General features: G+C 41.6%; 1 protein-coding gene and 1 long non-coding RNA gene across 2 annotated transcripts in view; both read left to right on the forward strand.

Moving 5' to 3' along the window:
• Positions 1-21,730, forward strand: part of shisa8b (shisa family member 8b) — a 48,458-nt gene that overhangs the window by 10,988 nt on the left and 15,740 nt on the right. The window contains exon 2 of the mRNA XM_085415852.1: positions 5,746-5,870. Coding sequence (XP_085271978.1) covers positions 5,746-5,870 — 125 coding nt within the window. The remainder of the gene's footprint in view (positions 1-5,745; positions 5,871-21,730) is intronic.
• On the forward strand, positions 30-1,183 carry LOC146663208 (uncharacterized). Its single transcript, XR_014913008.1, has 2 exons — positions 30-345; positions 935-1,183. It is a non-coding gene; the product is annotated as an uncharacterized LOC146663208 (long non-coding RNA).

Genomic DNA, 21,730 nt, shown 5'->3' on the forward strand with positions numbered 1-21,730 from the left:
TACACAGCAAATTCAAAAGTGTTAAATGTTTTGGTGTTAATAGTCTCCTTGCAAAAGTAGAGTTAATTTTACTCTAAGCAGAGTCACATTCTTTTAATGTAACTCTGAGGTGTAAAATGATAGTAGTTAAAATCGAGTGTTAAAAATGAGTGTTTCTCTGTCAAATCTGGAGGTGTTACAATGGAAACATTAACTCTTGACCTCTTAACTCTGAACTCCTAGACGGGCTATGACACCAACAGAGTAAATTCACAGACTCCGCCCCCAGCACGGCTCCAATCGAAGCTGAAGTGAAGCCGTTTCAGAACATTTTGCTCTACATATTTGAGTTGTTTGCCATGCTTGGTAAGTCATTTTTTCAAAGATTGTTTCAATTATTTCTATTAGCTTTTACTTCTGTGGCTCTTTGGAGTTGAGACAAAGCTGTGTGAAAGGCATTAGCCATGTTGCTCGGTGATAGCATAATATTCTGTTTTAGCTAGCTGAAAGGTATTGTTTGCAGGCAAATACCACAGCCTTGAAAAAAAGCTTGCATGTGAATTTTCAGTCAAACCTTTGGTCAAATACACCTAAAACAATGTGTAGAATGTGAAATGTTGGTATAATGGTGCTACTTGAAGCCTGAAAACGATCGCCCATAAAAAAAGCGAGCAAACAGCAGTAGCAGGGGTCCTGACTGGATTCTACGTTAGAATTTAGATCCCTCCAGAGTTTTGTGCACACGGTTTAGGTAAAAATGAAAAAGGTTGAGGTTTTACATTTAGTTCAGTATTACCTGTTGCCTGTGTCCTTGTCTTTTGGGAAAATACTTTACACAAGTAATGGCTCAAAGAGGATTCCTTTTTTTTTTTTTTTTTTACTGTGCTGCAATTGTTTACTGGATTATTTGTGCCATTAATTAGTCTCAACTAATTTTTATTCAATCTCCACACAGGATATGCTTGTGAAGATGGAATATGGGGGAGAGCAGAAGTGCGTTGAAGTTCCACAAAGGGATGAATGAAGGACATGCATATTGTATTGAAGAAATAAGTGATGAGAATGCTGTTATTTGCATTTACCATGTCAGACCTTTTGATAAACAAAATTCTAATGAAAGTGAGAACATGTATACTGTTACATCTTTCAGAAAATGTTTTGAAATTGTGGTGCACAGTTCAGAATAAATGTTTTTCAAAAACCATTGCGTCTTTTTAGTAAATGTTTATTTCCAAAAGAAATTTCTAGAAGTTCAGAACAGTAAAATTCCTGCTTTTTAGAATGAATTAGAAGATAACTCTTACGTAGTTAAACTAAAATACTCTTTGAGAGTTAATATATAAACTCTTAACACCAAGTGTTAAATTATCAACTCCAGACAGATTTGGTGTTTAACACTAAATCAGAGTTAACGTACCAACTCTCCAAAAAGAGTTAAATTAACACTCTCTGGTGTGGACCCATATAGACACTTTAATAGTGTTGAAATCAAATCCGACAGTGTTAATTTGGACATGCTGGATTTGCTGTGTAGACATCTCATGGATTCCGAAACTGCAGGTTTCGTCACTCTCCGACCAAAATTCACTGAACCAAAAGCAAAAGGACAAAACTACGCATCATGTTTGAATAACATTGTAATGAATTCCATTCAAATCCCACTTCCTGCACAGTTCTCTCATCAGTGAGCTTTGAGACCAGTTTTCCATCAAAAATCTTTATTTTTGGGTTATTCGCTTGCCGTTGTTTACAGTGTTGTCAGCCGCTGGTTCTCCCCGCCAAAAAAATTTACCTCTGACAAGAAAGCGTAGTTTCTGCTATTCAATACCGAAGAAATTTCAACTTTCACAAATTATGCCAAAATTCCAAAATGCTTAGCTACGTCCCTAATAGAACCTCTGTAACTGTTTTTGTAATTATAATTTTACACATTTATTTCTTAAGATTTAAGTTGAAAGAGTCGTGCTGACAGATTTATGTCTTTGTCACAGGAGCTTTTTCTTTATCGTGTAGAAAAACAGCTAAATATGTAACTTCTTTACACTGGTAGAAAGGGGAGTTTCACTGGTCTGGCCTGGTTTCAGTGGGCTGTATGTGGCCCGGGATGTAAAATGAATTTGACACTCCCGTTGTAAACCAATAAACAAACATGAAGTCCAAGAGTAGTCACTAGCTGGACTTCAACTGATTCTGGTTCATTAATGAATGTGTTCCTCTTAATGTTCACATCTGGGTTGTTTTTGCAGATACTACAGACTTTTCTTGTCAATCTAGCCCACACTCCAGTATTAACCTCTTAACCAGCGACAAAGACGTCTTCATTATTTAAAGGCACCCACAGAAACTCTCATGAAGCTCAGCCAACGCTCCATAAACACCACACAGCCTGAAGACAGGTGCAGTTTTTGTTGCAGATTAAAAGTCCAAATCAGCAAGTTGTTTGAGCAGCGAGCCAAGAGAAGCGTGCGCAGAGGCCCGAGGCACTGTGTGGTGGTGAGTCACAGAAGGGATGAGGAGCAGAGAGAGGGTGAGGGAGGAAGACAAACAGTATGGTTTGAAGTGGAGGGAAAAGACAAAGAGTCAGATTTAGAACTGAGTTTAGGAAAGGAGGGGGGTGAGAGAGAAAGAACGAGACTCAAAGAAAAACAGACTAAAGAAATGAAAGAAGATGAGAGAAAATGATTCAAGACGTTTGGGTTTTTTTCCTCGTGTGTCAAATGTTGAGAAATGTTGAATGAGTTCAGAGTGAGAAACCAAGAATGGAAGACTCATTAATGAGAAAGGGTCTTATTAATGTTGGAACTAGTGTGTTTAGTCTTAACCATTGGCTTACTTTTATATAAGTGAATTAGACTCAGCATGAAGAACTGAAGATGAGTCGTGTCTGGATTCCAGTGCAAGCATTTACAGTACTGTGCAAAAGCCATGGATCACCCCTCATATCTTTATATTTCACTATGAAGAACTGAAGGAAATAGGTCGAGCGTTTTACAGCGTGGTATGATCACCTTTATTCTTCAACACAGCCAAAATATAATCTAAAATTGGTTCTTTGCTAAGTAGACACAACACTGGTATATTCCATATACTGTCTGGAATCATTATCATGCTAAAATGAAACCAATCATATGCTTTTGGGTAGTTGTGGAAGGTGGATCAACATCAGCTTTGACAGGATCCTCATCACCACTGGCTGAAATTCAGCCCCAAACCATGACAGAGCCTCCACCATGTTTTACAGATGGCTGTAGATGCTCATTGTTGTAGCTCTCAGGTGACAGTTTTTTTAAGGCCTGCCATTTGTTTTGTCCTCATTGTCCAATGTTCTCAAACTATTTAAGACACACTGCACATCCCAAGTTTTCAGCTCTGAGAATCCACTTGCTGATACAAAATTCTTTTAAAAAAGGGATGAAAAATGCAAACAAAGAGAAAAAAGTCCATCTGAAAATGGTCGTGTACAGGTCTGGACTGAAAATGAAATTGGAAAAGCATTTCAGGAAGCCTGGAGAACTATTGCTTAAGACCTCTTTCAAAACAACAGGAAGGTCTGGCTTCTTGGAAGCCAATTATAAAGAAATAAGGGGTGACTCAAGACTTTTGCACAGTACTGTAGTTCCAGTCATTCAGTGAAATTATTGTTAAATCATTGTCCACGTGTTTCATCCATATATATTTTGTAGTGGCTTTATCATTCAGCACCATTTCGAGTGCTGGGAGTCAAATGTGGGTCACAAAGACAAGCAAACATGCACTATTTGGGCGATCGTGGCTCAAGAGTTGGGAGTTCGCCTTGTAATCAGAAGGTTGCCAGTTCAAGCCCCAGCTTGGACAGTCTTGGTCGTTGTGTCCTTGGGCAAGACGCTTCACCCGTTGCCTGGTGGTGGTCAGAGGGCCCGGTGGCGCCAGTGTCCGGCAGCCTCGCAGCACTGTGTCTGTCACGGTTCTGGGTCAGTTTGACCCAGTTTCATCCGTGTGTTCCCTGCCGCCATCATCATGTACCATCGTCTTCCTTCGTTCTTGTTCGTGCTCAGTAGTTTAGTTGTCCCAGTATAGTTTAGTTCTCCGTTTTGCCGTTTGCCTCTCTATTTTTTGTGTTCAATAAATCACCTTCACGCCTTCACGACTGCCTGCGTTTGGATCCTCCTTTTCCTTTTCCACACGGCTCTTCTCACTCGCCGTGACAGTGTCTTGTATACCTGTGCATTTGTGTGTATGTGTGTGTATGAGTGGTGCTGTGGACTTCCTTTTGTAAAGCTTAACTACAAGTGTTTTGAGTCAATAGTGTTTTTTGGGGGAAATACACAGGCAGCAGATATGTGTTGGATGAAGGGTAAGTCCCCCAAACTGTGCATAAACATACATCTGTGTGTAAAGTGTGTGTGTATGTGTAAAGTGTACATGTTTAGACATCTTTCTGAGGACAGAAAATTGGCACGACACTTTACTTTTGGAGACAAACAGTCACTCATAGGGACAAAATGCCTGTCCCCACGAGTTTGAAGGCCTTTATGTCAATTAGATGTCCTCACTAAGATATGAAAATGTGTGTGTGTGTGTGTGCGTGTGTGTGTGCACATGAACACTTGCACTCACACTTGTTTGGAAGCATTTCTTGCACTCAAACTCTTCTAGAGCCAAGTCTCAATGTGAACATATTGCAAACACGACAAGCAGCAAAAAGGCCGCCAGTCAATACAGCTGGCTGAGATTTAGCCTGAAAATAAAAATATGTTGCTCAGGCTCAATTATATAAGCATATTTCCTACAGTAAATGTAACAAGATGCAAACAGTTAACTTTGTCAGAATACAGGCAGCGGCATCTAATGTCTTCCAATCTGACACAAATCTTTTGCTTTATAATGTACATGCAGAGAGACCTGACACAAAGTGGTAAAAATGTTTTTTCCATGGTCATTTGTGCACACATGTACTTAACACTATGTTTGTGGCTTGGTTCAAATTGTTTGTTGGTCATAATACAGCCCACAACCAAGTGTGTAATTCCTCTGTAATTAAATGGAATTTCAGTGTATTTTAAATTAAATTACCATGAAATTATATTTACCTATAAATACTGCATATGTAATTTTAAGGTGGTGTACCATTGCATGGTCATTTAGCAGAAAAACATTATTATATTATATTTCAAAATATTTTTCCACTCACTTCGCACATTAAATATTACCATGAAATTACACAATGCTTACAATTACTCATAGTATAATTTGTGTCTCCTTTGCTGTATAATTTCCATAATTTAGGCACCACTTACAATATCATTATTCTTTTCGGTAAAATACATGAAGTTGTGCAATACACACATTTATTTATGCATGACCCACAATTACTTAAACTTTCCTTTAAATTACTTACGCAGTACTTAAATTTTCTTACAGTATTGCTTGTCTTTGTTTCCTGTGGAAAAAACAAACAAAAAAAAAAAATCATAATGAAACACAAGTCCCCAATTTTTGTAATCAATATATTTTATTGAGAATTCTGTTATGATTTCATCAGGGTAATTGACTGGATGAGGAGTCAAATTTAAAAGAAAAATAAGCATTTCATTAATAAAATAATCACAAAAAGAAGTCACATACATTTAATATCTATTGTACTCTAACTTGGTTTATCAAATAAAATAAGTTGAGCACCGTTTTTAACCTGTGTGTGTGTGTGTGTGTGTGTGTGTGTGTGTGTGTGTGTGTGTGTGTGTGTGTGTGTGTGTGTGTGTGTGTGTGTGTGTGTGTGTTGGTCTCCAGGACGCTGACAGACCTGCTGAAACAGCAGGGGAATGAGGTGAGCTCGGTGGAAAATGCCACGGCCAGTCCGCCCAGTGCAGGGAGAGTCAACGGCGTCTCAGCCAGGATGCTGCGCAGCAGGAGTGGTAAGTGCAAAGAAAGATTGTGCACATACAAAAACACATGTAAACACACGTGCACATGTAAAAGGTAATGCAGTAAAAGATTAGTTTACTGCTGTCAAAGACTGCAAGACTATAGGCTCACCAACTAACAGTACTGTCCCTGTACTATGAAGCAAGATTTCATCTTACCCTGGTAATTTCAGGGTTAAGCCTGAGTTTCCTGTACTATGAAGATAGTTCACTTGTTACGGAGCATATTGCCATGGTAACTTATGAGTGAGTATTTTAATGCTAGACTCCTGTACAATGTTTTTCCTCTCACACACACTCATGCCACTGATTTGCTTGCAGCAGCTGTGTTGTTTTTCATCTCTATTTTGTGTTTAATCACTTCAGATTTTTCTAATAGCAAAGTCTCACGTGTCATGTGAATGTACAGGAAATATCCTGCGTTAACTTATTGAATTGATAACTAGTTTCATTCTCTCTGAAGTCTGTCTCTAGTGTCATAGGGTGAGAGGCAGCGTATACTCTGGACCGCTTGTCAATCTATTGCAGGCCTATCACAGAGAGACAGACAACAATTCACACTAAATCCCATGAATAATTTAGAATCACCAGTTAACCCAAAAAGCACGTTTGGACTGTGTGAGGAGATATCACAGGCATGTTCAAGGAAAACATGGAGACTACACAGAAAAGCCCCAACAAGCCAGCTGGTTTGAACCAATGACTGCAGAAAAGTAGTAGTTTTCTACAGTCATTGGTTTGAACCTGGAAACCTCTTGCTCAACAACCCAGTTGCTTTGAACTTCATGTTATATTCATAACATGAAGCAGGCCTGAACCCTGAAGGCAGCATGTGCCTTTTTCCTACATTTCCATCAGCAGATACAGCAACGTGGAATTTAAACACCTATTTTAACCATGTTTTACTCAGAGCAAACCACCTCTTGTGTGCTTGGATTGTTTCGGTTTGTGCATACCAGTAACTGATGGTGCACGTACATTGATTAGCGATGTGATGGTGTGTACTCTGCATCTGATGGTGTGGAAGGGTGGGAGAGGGCGTCTCGTATGAGAGACCCTGCAGCTTCTATCTCGCATTTCTCACTGTGTGGAATTTCACACCCCGCTAATGACATGATGCCACATGCAGTATGTGGCAGACACTTTAATCCAGTCATTGATCATATGCACTTGAAAAGGGCAACAAATATGCTGGCTGGAACTAAATCTAAGAGGACGATTGTTGCAGTGTGACTTTTCTCTCTCTCTTTCTGAACGTCTGCTATGAAGCCTTGAGTTGAGCATTTTCACCGTTGACATTTAGTATTTTGAAAGTGAAAGTAACCAGGGAGGTTTTTATAAACTTTGTTGGATTAGGGCGTAAGTGCAAAATGCAGGATTCTGAGACAGGTAGATGAACTAGAAGCGTTTTATTACAGCTGATAAAAAAATCCACAGAGTCCAAAGGTCCACAAGCAAAGAAAAAAAAAGAATCCAAAATAGGAAAACACCAAGAGGGAAATAGATGCTCTGACAAAGGACAAGGGCATTAGACACAGCTGAGGAATGAAGCACAGGTGAAGCCAGTTAGGATAACGATGCAGCCAAGTAAAACACAGGAGACGATGAAGATAAACTGACAGGAAAACAAGGAAGACAGCAGTAAGAAAACTATTAGTTTTATACAAACAGTAACTGCAAGTAAGATTACTAAAGAAAAGCACAGATGATAATATAATCATGTGAAGAGTCAAAGTCAAGCAGAGAACATTCATCATAAACAGAATTTACAGGTTAACCCCCCTATTGTTTGAGAATATACTTAAGAACAAAATATATTTGTCATTGAATGCTGTTACATTCTATATCTTTATTGTCATTATAAATACATGAAATATAGGGAGATTAGGTGCCTTCCTTACGGAGGCGGTAACACAATTGCATGGGAACACCATGTGTGCCAATATTGCACGTCTTTTACACATGGTGCAAGGTGGTGTCTAATGCCCTGATGGCTACTTGCTTTAATGCTCCTGTTATGACTCCTGTTCAGCCAAGTACATTTTTTAATGTTCTTGGCTTTCCTACGGCAGTGGGACCTGTACAGTTCTTCAAGAGAGGGTAGAGGACAGTCGATGGTTTCCTGGGCAGTCTTAATGATTCACTGGAGTGTTTTTCTCTGTGCTGCTGTGGAGCTGAAAACCACACACAGAAGCAGCTCTCAATAGAGTATTGGTAGAAGGACACCCACAGTTTTTGAGAGATGTTATTTTTCCTGATGACACTCAGGAAATAGAGTCTCTGCTGGGTCTTCTTTGCCTGCTCTGCCATGTTCCTGAAATCCACAGTGAGCTCATTGGTCTGATCAGGTAGTCTGTGCACCATGCTGTCAGTCGCTCTACTTCATCCCTGTAGGAAGACTCATCCCCCCCCCCAGAGATGAGCCCCAGCAGAGTTGTGTCATCTGCAAATTACATTGCTAAAAGTAATGACTCAGTACAGCTTTTTGAAACAACTCCAAATCCAGCACACCCACATCTCACATTTTAGTTTTAACATGTAGGGAACAAAAAAGAATGGTTATGTTTTAACAAGTTCTAGGCCCACTCTTTACCCCCTCAGGAACTCGAAATGCCCATTAGCATGGCCCGACCATCAACCCAACACCCACTTCTATGATGCAGGACCGAAAACAAAGAGAATAGTCCACCTAAAATTATTTTACATAATGCTGTATCAATATATCAACTTTGTGTCCGGTTTGCTAGTCAAGTTTGTCTGAGTGCAGCTCAATGGATGTTGGGTTTTTATATTTTCAGTGAGTTAATGGAAGTATAAGAATTGGACAGTGTGGACAGAAACAGGGTAAAAGTGAAAATGCAAATTAATTTAGATTTAAAGAAAGGGGAAGATAGACAAAAAGTTGTTCATTATTCCGTTGATTTTGTACAAAAAACATCTGTATTGATAAAAGTAGTCACTCAACTATCCCAGTCATTGAATTCAGGTGCTCCAGTCACTTCCATGGTCAAAGGTGGATAAACTCAAGCACCATGCAGACTGTATGTGAAAATATTTGTGAAAGAATGGATCATGGTAAAGCGATAGGATGAAACTTGTGCCAGTCCACTGGTGAAATTTCATCACTACTAAATCACGCTTCTCTGTCTAGAAGTCCAATAGATGAGTCTGGGTTTGCTGGTTGCTGGGGGAACGGTTCCAACATGACTACCGGTCTACAAAGCACGGTCTATAAAGGCAGGTGAATAAGAGTGGAGACTGTAAACCAGGCCTTCTCTTCCAACATCAGTGTCTCACTTTACAAATGTGCTTGTGGAAGAATGGCCCCAAACTCCCACACACACTCCTAAACATCACTAACCTTTGTGGAAAGCCACCTTGAAAGAGTTGAAGCTGTTAAAGCTGCAAAGGGTGAACCAACATAATATTAAATCCTATTGATTAATAATGGGATGTCAGTCGAGTTCATATAAGTGTGAAGGCAGATGAATGAATACTTTTAGAAATATAATGTGGATCTCCAAGGTGTTCAGACCTCTTGTGTTCAGATTTTGTTGCTCTTTATTTTACTTCAATTAGACAGTCAGAGGGCATTTCAGGGGCCCATACTGTCCAGGTGTGGGGTTCTTTGTTGTCTCATGTGCTTGAAAAGAAGGCAACTGGACTTCTTTACGTTCATGAAAACATTTCTAGTCTCCATTCAAGAGTCTTTGTCAGTTGTAAAACAACTGATGGAGAGTCTTAAGTAGGCATTTATCCTCAAGTGGCAACTGCCCCCTTGCAGGCGATCCTGAAAGTCATTGACCTACTATTAATCATTTGAGTCTTCACATTAGCCAAGTTGTGACAAAAAGTGCAGGTGGTTACTATCGCCTGGGCCAAGGTGTGAAACTTCTGTAAGACAGTGCCCCATTCCACCTCTGGCAAGGTGTGAGTGAGGAGTGTGTTTCATATTTATGTACATAGTAGTCATTTTTTCCCACAGGGAGAAAATGTCCAGTGGCTGTTACTGATCAATAACCAGAAAACAAACATCCAAACATAACTATCAACTTAGAAGGAAAAATAAGTGTTTGCCTTAAGACTGCCTTGTCTACCATCTACTATATATATATATGTGTGTGTGTGTGTGTGTGTGTGTGTGTGTGTGTGTGTGTGTATATATATGTATGTATATATATATTTGGTTATGAAATGGTTTTAAGCAACTCACAGCATGACATTTAAGGGTCAGTGCACCATGAATCACCTCCCTCTGTCCCAGATATTCATTTGCTCTTCGCTCGTTTCTGAGCTCTTCATCTGCATCTGTTTCAAGGATTTATTTTTTTATTTTTTTTATTTTTTTACTTTTCAGGCTATTTGTACTGAATCTAAACTGACAGACAATGTATGTACATGTATTCACCATCCAAACTGTTCCGTTATTGAGCCACAGGACAAAGTGGAGCACTGCATAGATTGCTGGGGTAGGAAACAGATGAACATTATTGGTTTTTCCACTGTAGACAAGAAAGCAGAGGTGGCTTTGGAAAAAAGTAAAACTCATTACACACAGAGTAATTGAACACATTTGAACTAATTGCAGGGTTGTTGAGAGGACTGCTGCCATTTTCTCTTGTGCTGACATTCACTTAAAAAAGATTGTGGACTTTATCCTTTTATGCGAGAGTGCAGATAGATCCTAAACTATAGCTTATTAGGTAACATGAAAACTAATCTAAATATAGGTTACACAGCACTCTTTTGCTGTGTAACCTATACCAGGCAGAAAATACCTTTGGGATTGTTGCTGCTGTTGGACCTGGCCTATAGGACGCTGTTAAAAAAGTTTGAAGTATCCACTTGGTTCCACTGAGCACCATAACGAGATGTTCTGCAGATCTGTGATTTTGTGCTCCTTCTTCTTTACAGCCTGTTGCTGTAGTACACAAGCCACAGATTCTATCTAAAACAGCGGTCCCCAGCCTTTTTCCCCCATAGACAGGTTTATGTCCGACAATATTTTCATGGACCGGCCTTTGAGGTGTTACGGATAAATACAACAAAATAAAACCACCACCAGTACCAAAAAAGAAGAAGATTTATTCATAACACACGGGAAAAGACCCAGGGTAACCGATTTAACGATAAAAACGATTAAAAAAAATAACGCTAAAAACCGATAAAAACCATGAATTTAACACCCGAGTCTCAAATCTCGTGGCCCGTTACCAAACGACTCATGGACCGGTACCGGTCTGTGGCCGGGTTGGGGACCACTGATGTAAGAGTCACATATTACCACCCTGATGTCAGTCATTGAATTTTGGATTCCCACATAAAAAGCCTTAAGTTTGTTATCCTGGCTGTTGCCATCTGTCCATTGTCTCTAAAATATCTTATCCATCGTTTACTGACTCCATCATTTATTCCAACTTCTTTGCACCATTGCAAAGATGTCCGGAGCCCAATTCCATACGTGTGTCCACATACTTTGCCAATCAAGCTGATTCTGATTGTGGTAAAAGTGCACTTGGCCATTAAGCTCTTGGGTAGCAAGCAAACCAATAACTTTCAGCAAGCATATTTTAATATATAAATATTTTTAAATGTGGTTCTGGCAGCGTAACCAGTATGTGTTAGCTTTTGTCGTCAGACCTGTGTTTAAATCCATGCGCCCACGTTACATTTCATCTGGAAATATGTCACACTACAGAAGCTCTGAATCCTGCTTCACTCTGACTTTATAGGTTAGAAACGTCAAGAAGTCACAAGCCTTTAAAGTCACATACTTTGAGATGTACATGAACCATCCGTGATGTTAACTGGAGACAGGAGGCAAATATTTGGTCTCTAACAAATATGAGTCATTGCAGATAGAAAGCTTGAAGCAAAAAGCGATGACCTATTTATCAAAGTCGACTGCAGAAGTAGGGTGACCCAGTAACAAATCACTCCAAACACAAATTTCACCTCTTCTCCTCCCACATCTCTTTTTTCCCTGTTACCCCAGCTGTCAGAAGAGTGACTCTGAGTGCTTGTGTCATCCAAAATGTTTTCCTGCCCTCTCAACTCTTCCCTGGGGTCAATTAGAGGCAAACTACTTAATGATCTTAGTACGAATCTGTACTCCCGTGTTTTTGTCATGTTTATTATTCTCACAAAAGGCACGTGTACGCCTGACTCAGCCAGTCGCACAGAGCGAGGGTTATAAAGTAAGTGGATGTGGGAGAAGGTTGTGTTTGTTCACACTGCCTCTACTACACTCAGTGATGATGCACACGGACTTTCACGTTGGATCGTACCGTTATTAGACATTGTACCCACCCTCCTTACTCGCTTTATTCCCAGCACTTATGTCTTCTTATTCTTGCCACTGCAGTTTTGTTGTTCACGGACACACAAAGATGCTCCTGTGTTATCTTGGAGATGAGAGACGCCATGCAGTGCACTCTCTCCTTTATCTCTTTCCCCACGGCACATAAGACTCCTTTTATGTATCATTTGTATCATGCCAACGCACACTCAGAGATGCACAAACACGCTCAATGCACAGAAACAATGTTTCATGGTCTCGAGCACTCACAATTGCAGGCTGGTGCAAACAGCAGGAAGATGATTGGTGCGTGTGAATGTGTGTGTGGAAGTTATTGAGGGAGGGAGAGTGAGAGAAACTGAAGAAGTGTGAATCCCTTTGCATTAAAAAGCACTTAAACTTCTTGAAAACTCTAACTGCTTTTAAGTTTGTGACCTGAAAATGAATTTGAAGCTCCTGTTGCTGCATCATTAGCCTTCTAAAACTCTGCTAAATAGCTAGACACTCTGGAAAGTGAAGATATCTGGCAAACTATGAGCCCTTGCTTGTTAATTTATTGATAACCTAGTATTTTTCATGTTGCGAGAAAAACATATCGTCCTTTTCATCATAAAAAGCTGCAAATCAGAAAAAGTCTGTGTTATTAATAATCAATGTCTCGGTTATTTAAATCAGACGAGACGTCATCTGAACCTAAAATGATGGCCAATTACCAGCACCAGTTATTTTACCATTTAAATCAATGTGCTGTTCTCCTCAGCACAGTTTACTGAAGTTACTCTCAAATGCTCCAAAGGTTTTTTTTTTAAAAAAAAGATTAGCTGAAACCCCTCAAATCTAAATCTCCAATAGGTTGGGAAAAATCTAACAAACATTTGCCACCAACGCTATGTTTTTTGCCCTCTAGGTTTTTTGGGTTCTAAAATGTTCCAAATTGCAAATCTCTGTAAGCAAAAATACAGACAACAGTTAACATAATGCCTCTAAAGTCATGTGTAAAAGACAATTTTCACAAGGTTCTATGTAGTCCTGTGTAGAAATAAGTAAACCCCTTAAACCAATAGGAATTAACAGGGTAAGTAGAACTGAGGTGCTGCTCTGTAGAAGCAGAGGTAGTAGTTCATGCTAAATAACAAAACAATAATCTTTATTTAAGACATCTTGGATGTGCTACCACACAGCAGGCTTATTATTTGACAGATCATTTCATTAAATGGCACCAATACTACAAATGTGGACTGTAGAGAAGTCCAGTACAGAGACACACTGCTGGCTACAGTTGCCTGTCTTGGCACTATTGTGTGTCAAAGTGACCCCGGCCCTAAAGTTAAACCTTCACAAAACCCAGCGGGTAAGTTAAAAAAAATCCACCAACTCGAGTTGTTGTGAAAGAGAGCATCAGTTCTTAGAGCAGTGTTGTTCTGTTATGGCAAGCAAGGCAAACAGCACTGCTTGCCCAGTGTAATCTAAATACAGACATCAATTAAAACAAACATGAAGTAATCTCTCTCCTTGCATCTCAAACAGCCATGTGTCTCATGAGCTTCTCTCACTGCCTGCGAGACAAGTTTCCCATCTTCTTGCCATCGTTGGCTATTGCCTCTGGAAGCAGGCTTGACTAAACTTATAATGTTTATCATTCAAGACAAGCTGCAGAGACAAGCTCTGTTTTCACTGAGATTATTTACGAGCTGTGTTGTGTGGAAATAAAGCTTTCATTAACAAGTAAACAAGCCCTCCGTCATCCTAACATACACATTTTCTTTTAATAACCACCTTGGCAATGTGTGATGTAGAGCTATTAGAGCGTAGTCTGAAAACGTTTTTTAATAACCTCTTAGGCATGTTAGTGAGGAAAGTCTGGATAATGGAGCGGTATACATCTCTACTTTCATAAAACAGGCAAGCTGAGAAGTTTCAAATGAGTTCCTGCTTGCCTTTCTATAAACTCACCCTATGCCACTGCTTTAAAGACAAAAAAAATTGTGCCAGGCTGTACACATGTTCATTTCTACTGTTAAGTTGGGCATGGGGATGGACTTGGTTTCAGAGCCATGGCCACACCAGGAACTACAGTCTCACATCTGACTCTTTACACATTTACCATCGATTTGTAACACAATAATGTTACTTCCCTTCTCTAAACCGATTCATTAGGTTTAGATCGAAATGAATCAAACCTGTGGAAGCATATCTGGAAATCATGGCAAACAGAAGCCATTTCTACACAAGAACTATGCACAATGTTTGGAGAATCAGGTCGAGACATTGTCTAAAGTTGCCTGTTCTCACATGTAGCACACAACAGAAGGCAAAAAATCCAAAAACTTCATTAAAATCCACCTGAAGCTGCCGGAGGACACCGTAAAGAACATCGACTTCGATAGAGTACATCGCTTGGGGGGCGCGCGGTCGCGGACCGGGAGACCACGGCCTATTGTGGCCAAATTCAGTCAATTCAAACAGAAGGAACAGGTGAAGAGTCGCGGCAGAGAGCTGAAAGGAACGGACTTCAGCGTGAACGACCAGTTCCCCAAAGAGATCCTGGAACGACGCAAGGTCCTGTTCCCAGTTCGACGTAGCTTCATCCAGAAAGGCTCCCGTGCTGTCATCGCCGTGGACCGGCTCTACGTGGACGGACAGCTTTACCGCGACCTCGGCACCACACCGTGGTTATATTAACTGCATTCCAGATAAGAACCCGCTACACTCTTTTCTTATTCATTCACACTCTCTCCTTTAACATGAGTTTAAGCTAGTAATATCGATATGATGTCATAGCAGGTATAACACCGTCACCCTCCGTCATTGCTTTAATTGGAATGTTTCCGTTTCGTTTCTTTTTTGTTGTTGTTGCTCACAGTTCATGTGGTTTCTTTCTTTCTCTTGTCTTTCACTGCTGTGATCACCTACTCCCCCACTCACCTACAAACAACACCCTCTATTTCTCCATATTTTCACAACACGATCACGCAAACACATCAGCTCAACGGCAGCACATTCACAACAGCCTCACAGCACGCACAGACTTGCAGGACACATAAGCAAGCCACGCTTGTTCATATTAGTGAATATTCACACACATAGTCAGACTTATGGAGTCTCTCACCACACTTCTTTTTCTCTTTCTATTTACAAACAAGGGATGTTTCCATATTCTCTCCACCTGTCTAAACGAAACACCCAGCATACATCATTAGACATACACGCACAATTAAGGGCATGCTGAGGTTTGTCACATGGAATGTAAATGGAGCTGGCACCAGAGGAAAGAGGTTAAAAATATTTAACCAGCTTAAAAAACTACAGGCAGATGTTGTTTTATTACAAGAAACTCACAAACCTGTCACAGGTTTAAATGAACTTAAAACACCTGAGTTTCCTAACGTGTTTGCAGCCGGTTATAATTCTAGACAACGGGGAGTAGCAATTTTAATACATAAAAATGTTAATTTTACAGTACTCGATACAGTTATAGATCCAGAGGGTAGATTTCTAATTATTAAACTATCAATATTGAACAAAAAACTATGTATTGTTAGTATATATGGTCCAAATGTTGATGAACCCTCATTCTTCCACGGTTTTTTTAGTGCACTCTCTGAACACCTTGATTGCACACTCATTCTTGGCGGTGACCTCAACCTTGGACTAAATGAAGAAATGGATAGGCTCAACACAACAGGAACTCAGCGTAATTGGCAGTCCACAAATATAATCAAACAGTATATGAACGACTTTGGTCTTTGCGATGCATGGCGCTCTCTTCACCCCACCAGTAAGGAATATACTTTTTTCTCGCATGTTCATCACTCTTACTCTCGTCTGGATTATTTTTTGGTCAGCAGCTCACTGCTGTGTGACATTTCAGACACTGAGATTCATCCTATAGCTGTCAGCGATCATGCTCCTGTATCTTTAACACTAATGCACAAGAATAATACTACGCCAAGTAAAAACTGGAGATTTAATATATCACTACTTAAAGATGAAGACTTTATTAAATACTTTAAAAAGGAATGGACTTCATATTTAGACTTTAATGACACTCCCGGAATATCTGCTTCTGTTCTATGGGAAGCAGGGAAAGCTGTGATGAGAGGTAAAATAATTTCTTTCTCATCACACAAAAAGAAAGAAGAAAACAAAAATATTCAGGAATTAGAAAAAAACATCAAATCACTAGAAGAAGCCTATGCGTCCCACCAAGATCAGGAAACATTGAACAAAATATGCAAAACAAAACTAGAATTAAATGAAACTATTAACAAAAAAACACAATTCCTTATACAAAGACTTCGCTTGCAGAATTTTGAACACAGTAACAAATCAGGTCGATTTCTAGCTAACCAGCTAAAAATAAATAAAGAAAAAATAACTATATGTGCTGCTAAAGATTTATCGGGGAACACAATATATGATCCTGGAAGAATAAACAACATTTTTAGGGATTTCTATGAAACTTTATACTCACCACAAATAAATCCATCTAAAAATGAAATTGATCTGTTTCTTGACAACGTAACTCTTCCAAAATTACTAGACAGTCAAGCAATGGAACTGGATTCGCCACTGACGCCAAGTGAACTCCAGGAAGCCCTGATAAGTATGCCCAATAATAAGGCTCCAGGTCCAGACGGCTTCCCTGCAGAATTCTACAAAGAATTCTGGACAATTTTGGCACCAGTACTCCACAGCATGTTGCAGGAAATCGAGGAAAAGGGCAGACTACCACCAAATATGAATTCTGCCAACATTAGTCTCCTGCTAAAACCAGGCAAAGACCCTTTATTTCCCTCAAGCTATCGTCCAATTTCTCTTTTAAATGTAGACCTTAAAATAATCTGCAAAGCTCTCTCAAAGAGATTAGAGAAAATGACCCCCCTCTTAATTCATCCTGACCAAACTGGTTTCATAAAAGGTCGGCACTCCTCAACAAACACTCGTAGATTACTTAATTTAATAGACTACTCATACGATAAAAACATCGAAACCATAATATTATCTCTAGATGCAGAAAAAGCATTTGACAGAGTTAATTGGAAATTTTTATTCGCAACTTTACACAAATTTGGTTTTGGAAACTCTTTCATAAACTGGATAAGAATATTATACAATTCCCCAACGGCTCGTATCAGAACAAATGACCAGACATCCTCCAGCTTCTGTCTCCTGAGGGGCACCAGACAGGGATGCCCACTCTCCCCTTCACTTTTTGCAATTTTTATCGAACCTCTAGCAGCAGCATTTAGACAGGCTACAACAATTAAGGGCATAAAATGTAAGAACATAGAACATAAAATCAGTCTCTATGCGGATGATGTGTTGCTTTTTCTGCAAAACACACAAACCAACCTCTCTGAGGTAATTACTCTAATAAACTGGTTTTCAAGAGTTTCAGATTATTCAATTAATTGGCCAAAATCTACAGTTCTCCCCATTAACTGCTCCTTCCATAATTCTTCCTCTGCCCCACTGCAATCCGGAAATATTAAATATTTAGGTATTAATGTCTCTCCTAAGCTTTCAGACTTAACTAAACTAAACCACATCCCACTTCTAAAGAAAGTAGAAGGCGATCTGACTAGATGGAAATCTTTACCCATATCACTCATGGGAAGGGTCGCCACTATAAAAATGATGATCTTGCCAAAAATAAATTACTTATTTTTGATGATCCCTAACAAACCATCACAAGATTGGTTCAGATCTCTGGATTCATATATTTCCAAATTCCTTTGGAAAGATAAACCCCCGCGTATTAGCTTAAAAACGCTACAAAGAACCAAGGATAGAGGAGGATTAGATCTGCCTAATTTTCACCAATACTTCTTAGCCAACAGGCTTCAGTTCATCTCAGAATGGTTAAAACATACCTTCTTAGTTGAGCCCTGGCTAGATGTTGAACAGGCACTATGCAAGGATCTAGAGATTTCAGACCTACCATTTATTAGCTCAAACATCAAAAGACATGAATGCTTTAAAAGTATCAACATCAGCTTTTCTCTAACAGCATGGTGGGAGTTTCTAAAAATAACGGAGTCTTCATTAATCCCATGCAAACGTACACCTATCTGGAATAACCCTGACATATTACAAAACAATAATATGATTAATTTCCCAGAATGGAGTTGTAAAGGAATTAAATACTTAGAACATATATTAGAGGGAACAGAATTTATTCCATTTGACAGACTAGTTGAACAATATGGGATCAACAAGACAAGGTTTTTAGAATATCAACAAATTAAATCCATAGTAAAAAAGAAATTTAACCTCAGTCAAGTTGAATTACAAACACCACTAAGTGCGGCACATTTTCTTACTCTTAAATCCCCCAAATTATTATCTAAAATATACAGAACACTTTCTAAATTAGATGAATCAATATCCCTTCCTACTGCAAAGTGGGAAGCAGATTTATCAGTCAACCTAGACCAAAACTTCTGGTCTCAGATTTGCTTAAAAACTTTTAAATTAATTAAAAATCCCAGTCTGCAATTAATACAATACAAAATACTTCATAGAGTGCACTATACAGGTCATCGGATGTTCAAGATGGGCTTTACATCTTCCAACAACTGCTCACACTGTCAAGGCAATACACCAGACAATTACATCCACGCTCTTTGGTTCTGTCCACCAGTGCAAAAGTTTTGGCGCGAGATATGTGAAGACTTATCAAAGTGTCTGAAATGTAACATCCCAACTTCCCCCTTAGTGTGTCTACTGGGCAGCTTAGATAATGTCACTTCAGAAAAGAATATAGCCCATATGATCTTCACTGCCCTATGCATAGCCAAGAAAACAGTCCTCATGAACTGGAAAAATAAAAATAATCTTAATTCTAACCAATATAGAAATTATCTATTAGATTACATTAGTCTTGACACAGCCTCTGCCACCACATTAGATCAATTGCTCTGGGCCCCTTTTATCAGCTCCATCACCTAGTGGGGGTGGGGGGTCATAGTTTGGTCCCGCCTTCACTGTTGTGATTGGTGAGGGGGTAGGGACAGGCTTAGGGCGTCGGGGGGTTCCCGGGAGGCATCTTCCTTGGGGGGCTCAACCCGGGGTAGCGGTCACATCCGGTTGGGGGCTCTGTTGGCTCTCAGGTGACTGTTTCCTCGCGGCTGCGTGCAGCGGGGCTAGGGGAGGGTCTGTGCTGACGGACGTGGGTTACTGACCTGGCAACCTGGCTGCCCCTGGGTGGGTCCGGGATGGGCGTGAGGTTCTGGGGGCGCTCCGTCTCTGGGCTGGGGCCCGGGCCGGGCCGGGCCTCGGGGGCTTGGGTCCTGGTTGGTGTGCTGCCGGGGTTGTGGGCGGGTGGGTGCATGGGGGCCCGGCCCTGGAGCAGGGTGCCGCCGGTGCGTCGAGCCGCCTGGGGGGCTCTTCAACTGGTGGGGGGGATGGTCACATCTTGCAGGAGCTTTCTTCTCTTCAGGAACTCTCTGCAGGAGGGGGAGATACAGGAGAGGTGGAGGAAGATCTCAGCCTGGGCGTTTACCGTCTTATGTAGTCTGGAAGATGTGTGGATGGTGGGGTGGGTGCAGTTTTCTCTGTGGTGGGGTTGGGTGGACTGTCCAGGGCTCGGTGGAGCCGGAGGGCGCTACTGCACTGGGCCCCGGTCTGATGGGCCTGGGCCCCCCTTCCCTGGCGGGTCGCAGAGGGTGGGAGTGCCTACTGGGGTCAGCGGGGGAGCTGGCCCCAGGGAGGGGTTACCTGCCCCTCCCTTCCTTCCCTCCCCATCTCCAGCTGCCTCCCTCTTCCCGCTCCTCCACAACCACCCACACATGCAGGGCCTTGGAGTGGGGGTATGTCACCAGGGTGCAGAGGAGGCTACCCCCCCCCTCTGTCCCCTTCTGGCTGCCTCTGCCTCAATTTTATCCCACAACTTAGACATTCACATTATTCACACTCTCATTACACATACATATAGGATCTTGGGGGTGGGCACAATCACGGAGTCCAAATCACCATCAGGGTGTATACCTCACCCCTGACGTCGTTGCCCACCTCTCAATTTTAAATACACTTAGTCATTGAGGGCTAGCAGGAGGGACTATGCGCTTACCTGCTGCTCCTTGGCAGGTAGCTCCAAGCCCTCCTGGGTTTTAATTGCACCTTAGAACACATATGCATCAACACTACAATGAGCGGGTGGAGGGAGGTTTGGAGTCTTCTCCCACTCCCATTCTCTGCGGCCTGCTGGAGCAGGAGGGCTAGTAGGAGGAGTTGGCCGTCCGACTGCGGTCTGGGGTGTGGGGCCTCCCTGCTGCTGCGGAGTCGGGGTGGTCTGCCTCTCCCCACCGCAGGGAAAAGGGTAACACCACCTGGGTCTGGGTGCAATTCCCCCCTCCAGGGGCAAGGGTACCTAGACCCGGTTTGTAGAGTACGCTTGGGGAGTGTGATTGTGTGTACAGCGTCTCTTTATGTCTGTCTCCACGTTGGTTGAGTGTGGAGTGAGTGCATATGAGAGCATGAGGGTGGGAATGGATGTTTGTGTCTGTGGGTGCCTGTATGTCTGTGTCTATATGTCAGGTTGGGTATCAGACGCCACCTCTCTGGGGACACCTCAGGCCCTCCAAGGTTTGGAGGCCTATCTCCACCCACCACCACTTCCCCTGCCGGTGGCGGACTCCCTCAGGTGTCGGTGTGTTGGTGGTTCTTTGTGTCTGGGGGTGGGCGTCCGGGTACACACCGGCTCACTCCTTGGCGGCCGCTTGTCGGGGCCTGGGGCCTGGGGCTCGCTCGGGCCCCTTTGGAGGTGGGGTGCCCCCGGCCTCTCGGCCTGGGGCTCGGTCACTCAGGCGCAGCTGGGGGCCGGCGGAGCTCACGGGCGCGTCACTGCAACTCCCCCTGACTTCTGCTCCGCGGCTGCTGGGCGAGCCCTCATCTGGGACTCTCCTCAGCTCTTACTGGAACAGTGGCGCGGCTGCCCCTCTGTTGGTCTTCCATGGTCTCTTGTGTTCTGGGGGCCTCTGGATGTCTGGAGTTTTGATCTCCTCCATACCCGCTTCACACCCTGGAGGACGGGGCTGTGGCCCCCCCACACTCCCTAGCAGATCATTACATGGAGAAACCTTTGGAATGCAAGCATGCTGATCCACACAGGTATGCACACATGGGTATTCACAGACGCGGACTAAAGCTTTCTTGGCTGCTGCCTCAAAGCACACTGTGCGCTGTCTATCTTGCGTGCTGCACAATATCGTTTATTATTTAGTAAATATTGATATCTATGACTAGCTAGTTTATTGTGATGGTGCTTTGTTTTCTCTATTATTATGTTGCTCTTTGTTGTTTGCTGTCTCCTCTGTTTGTTTTTTTTGTTTGTTTGTTTTTTTCTCCATACAGGTGACCCAGGAGTTCTTTTTTTTTTTTTTTCTCTCTCTTCCCCCCCCCTCTCACCGTCTCTTCTCCCCTTTGGTTTTCCTTCTTCCTCTCCCCCTCTTTCTCTCATTCATTCCCCCTGTCCTATTTATAAAAGAAAAAAAAAAAAAAAAATGACAAAGGATGAACTGAAGCTCTGCCATCACGTAATGTCGCATAC

The sequence above is a fragment of the Rhamphochromis longiceps genome, linkage group LG8 (genome assembly GCF_057381845.1).
Source record: "Rhamphochromis longiceps isolate RC_006_pf linkage group LG8, R_longiceps_female_GT1.1, whole genome shotgun sequence".
NCBI classification, from domain to species: domain Eukaryota; kingdom Metazoa; phylum Chordata; class Actinopteri; order Cichliformes; family Cichlidae; genus Rhamphochromis; species Rhamphochromis longiceps.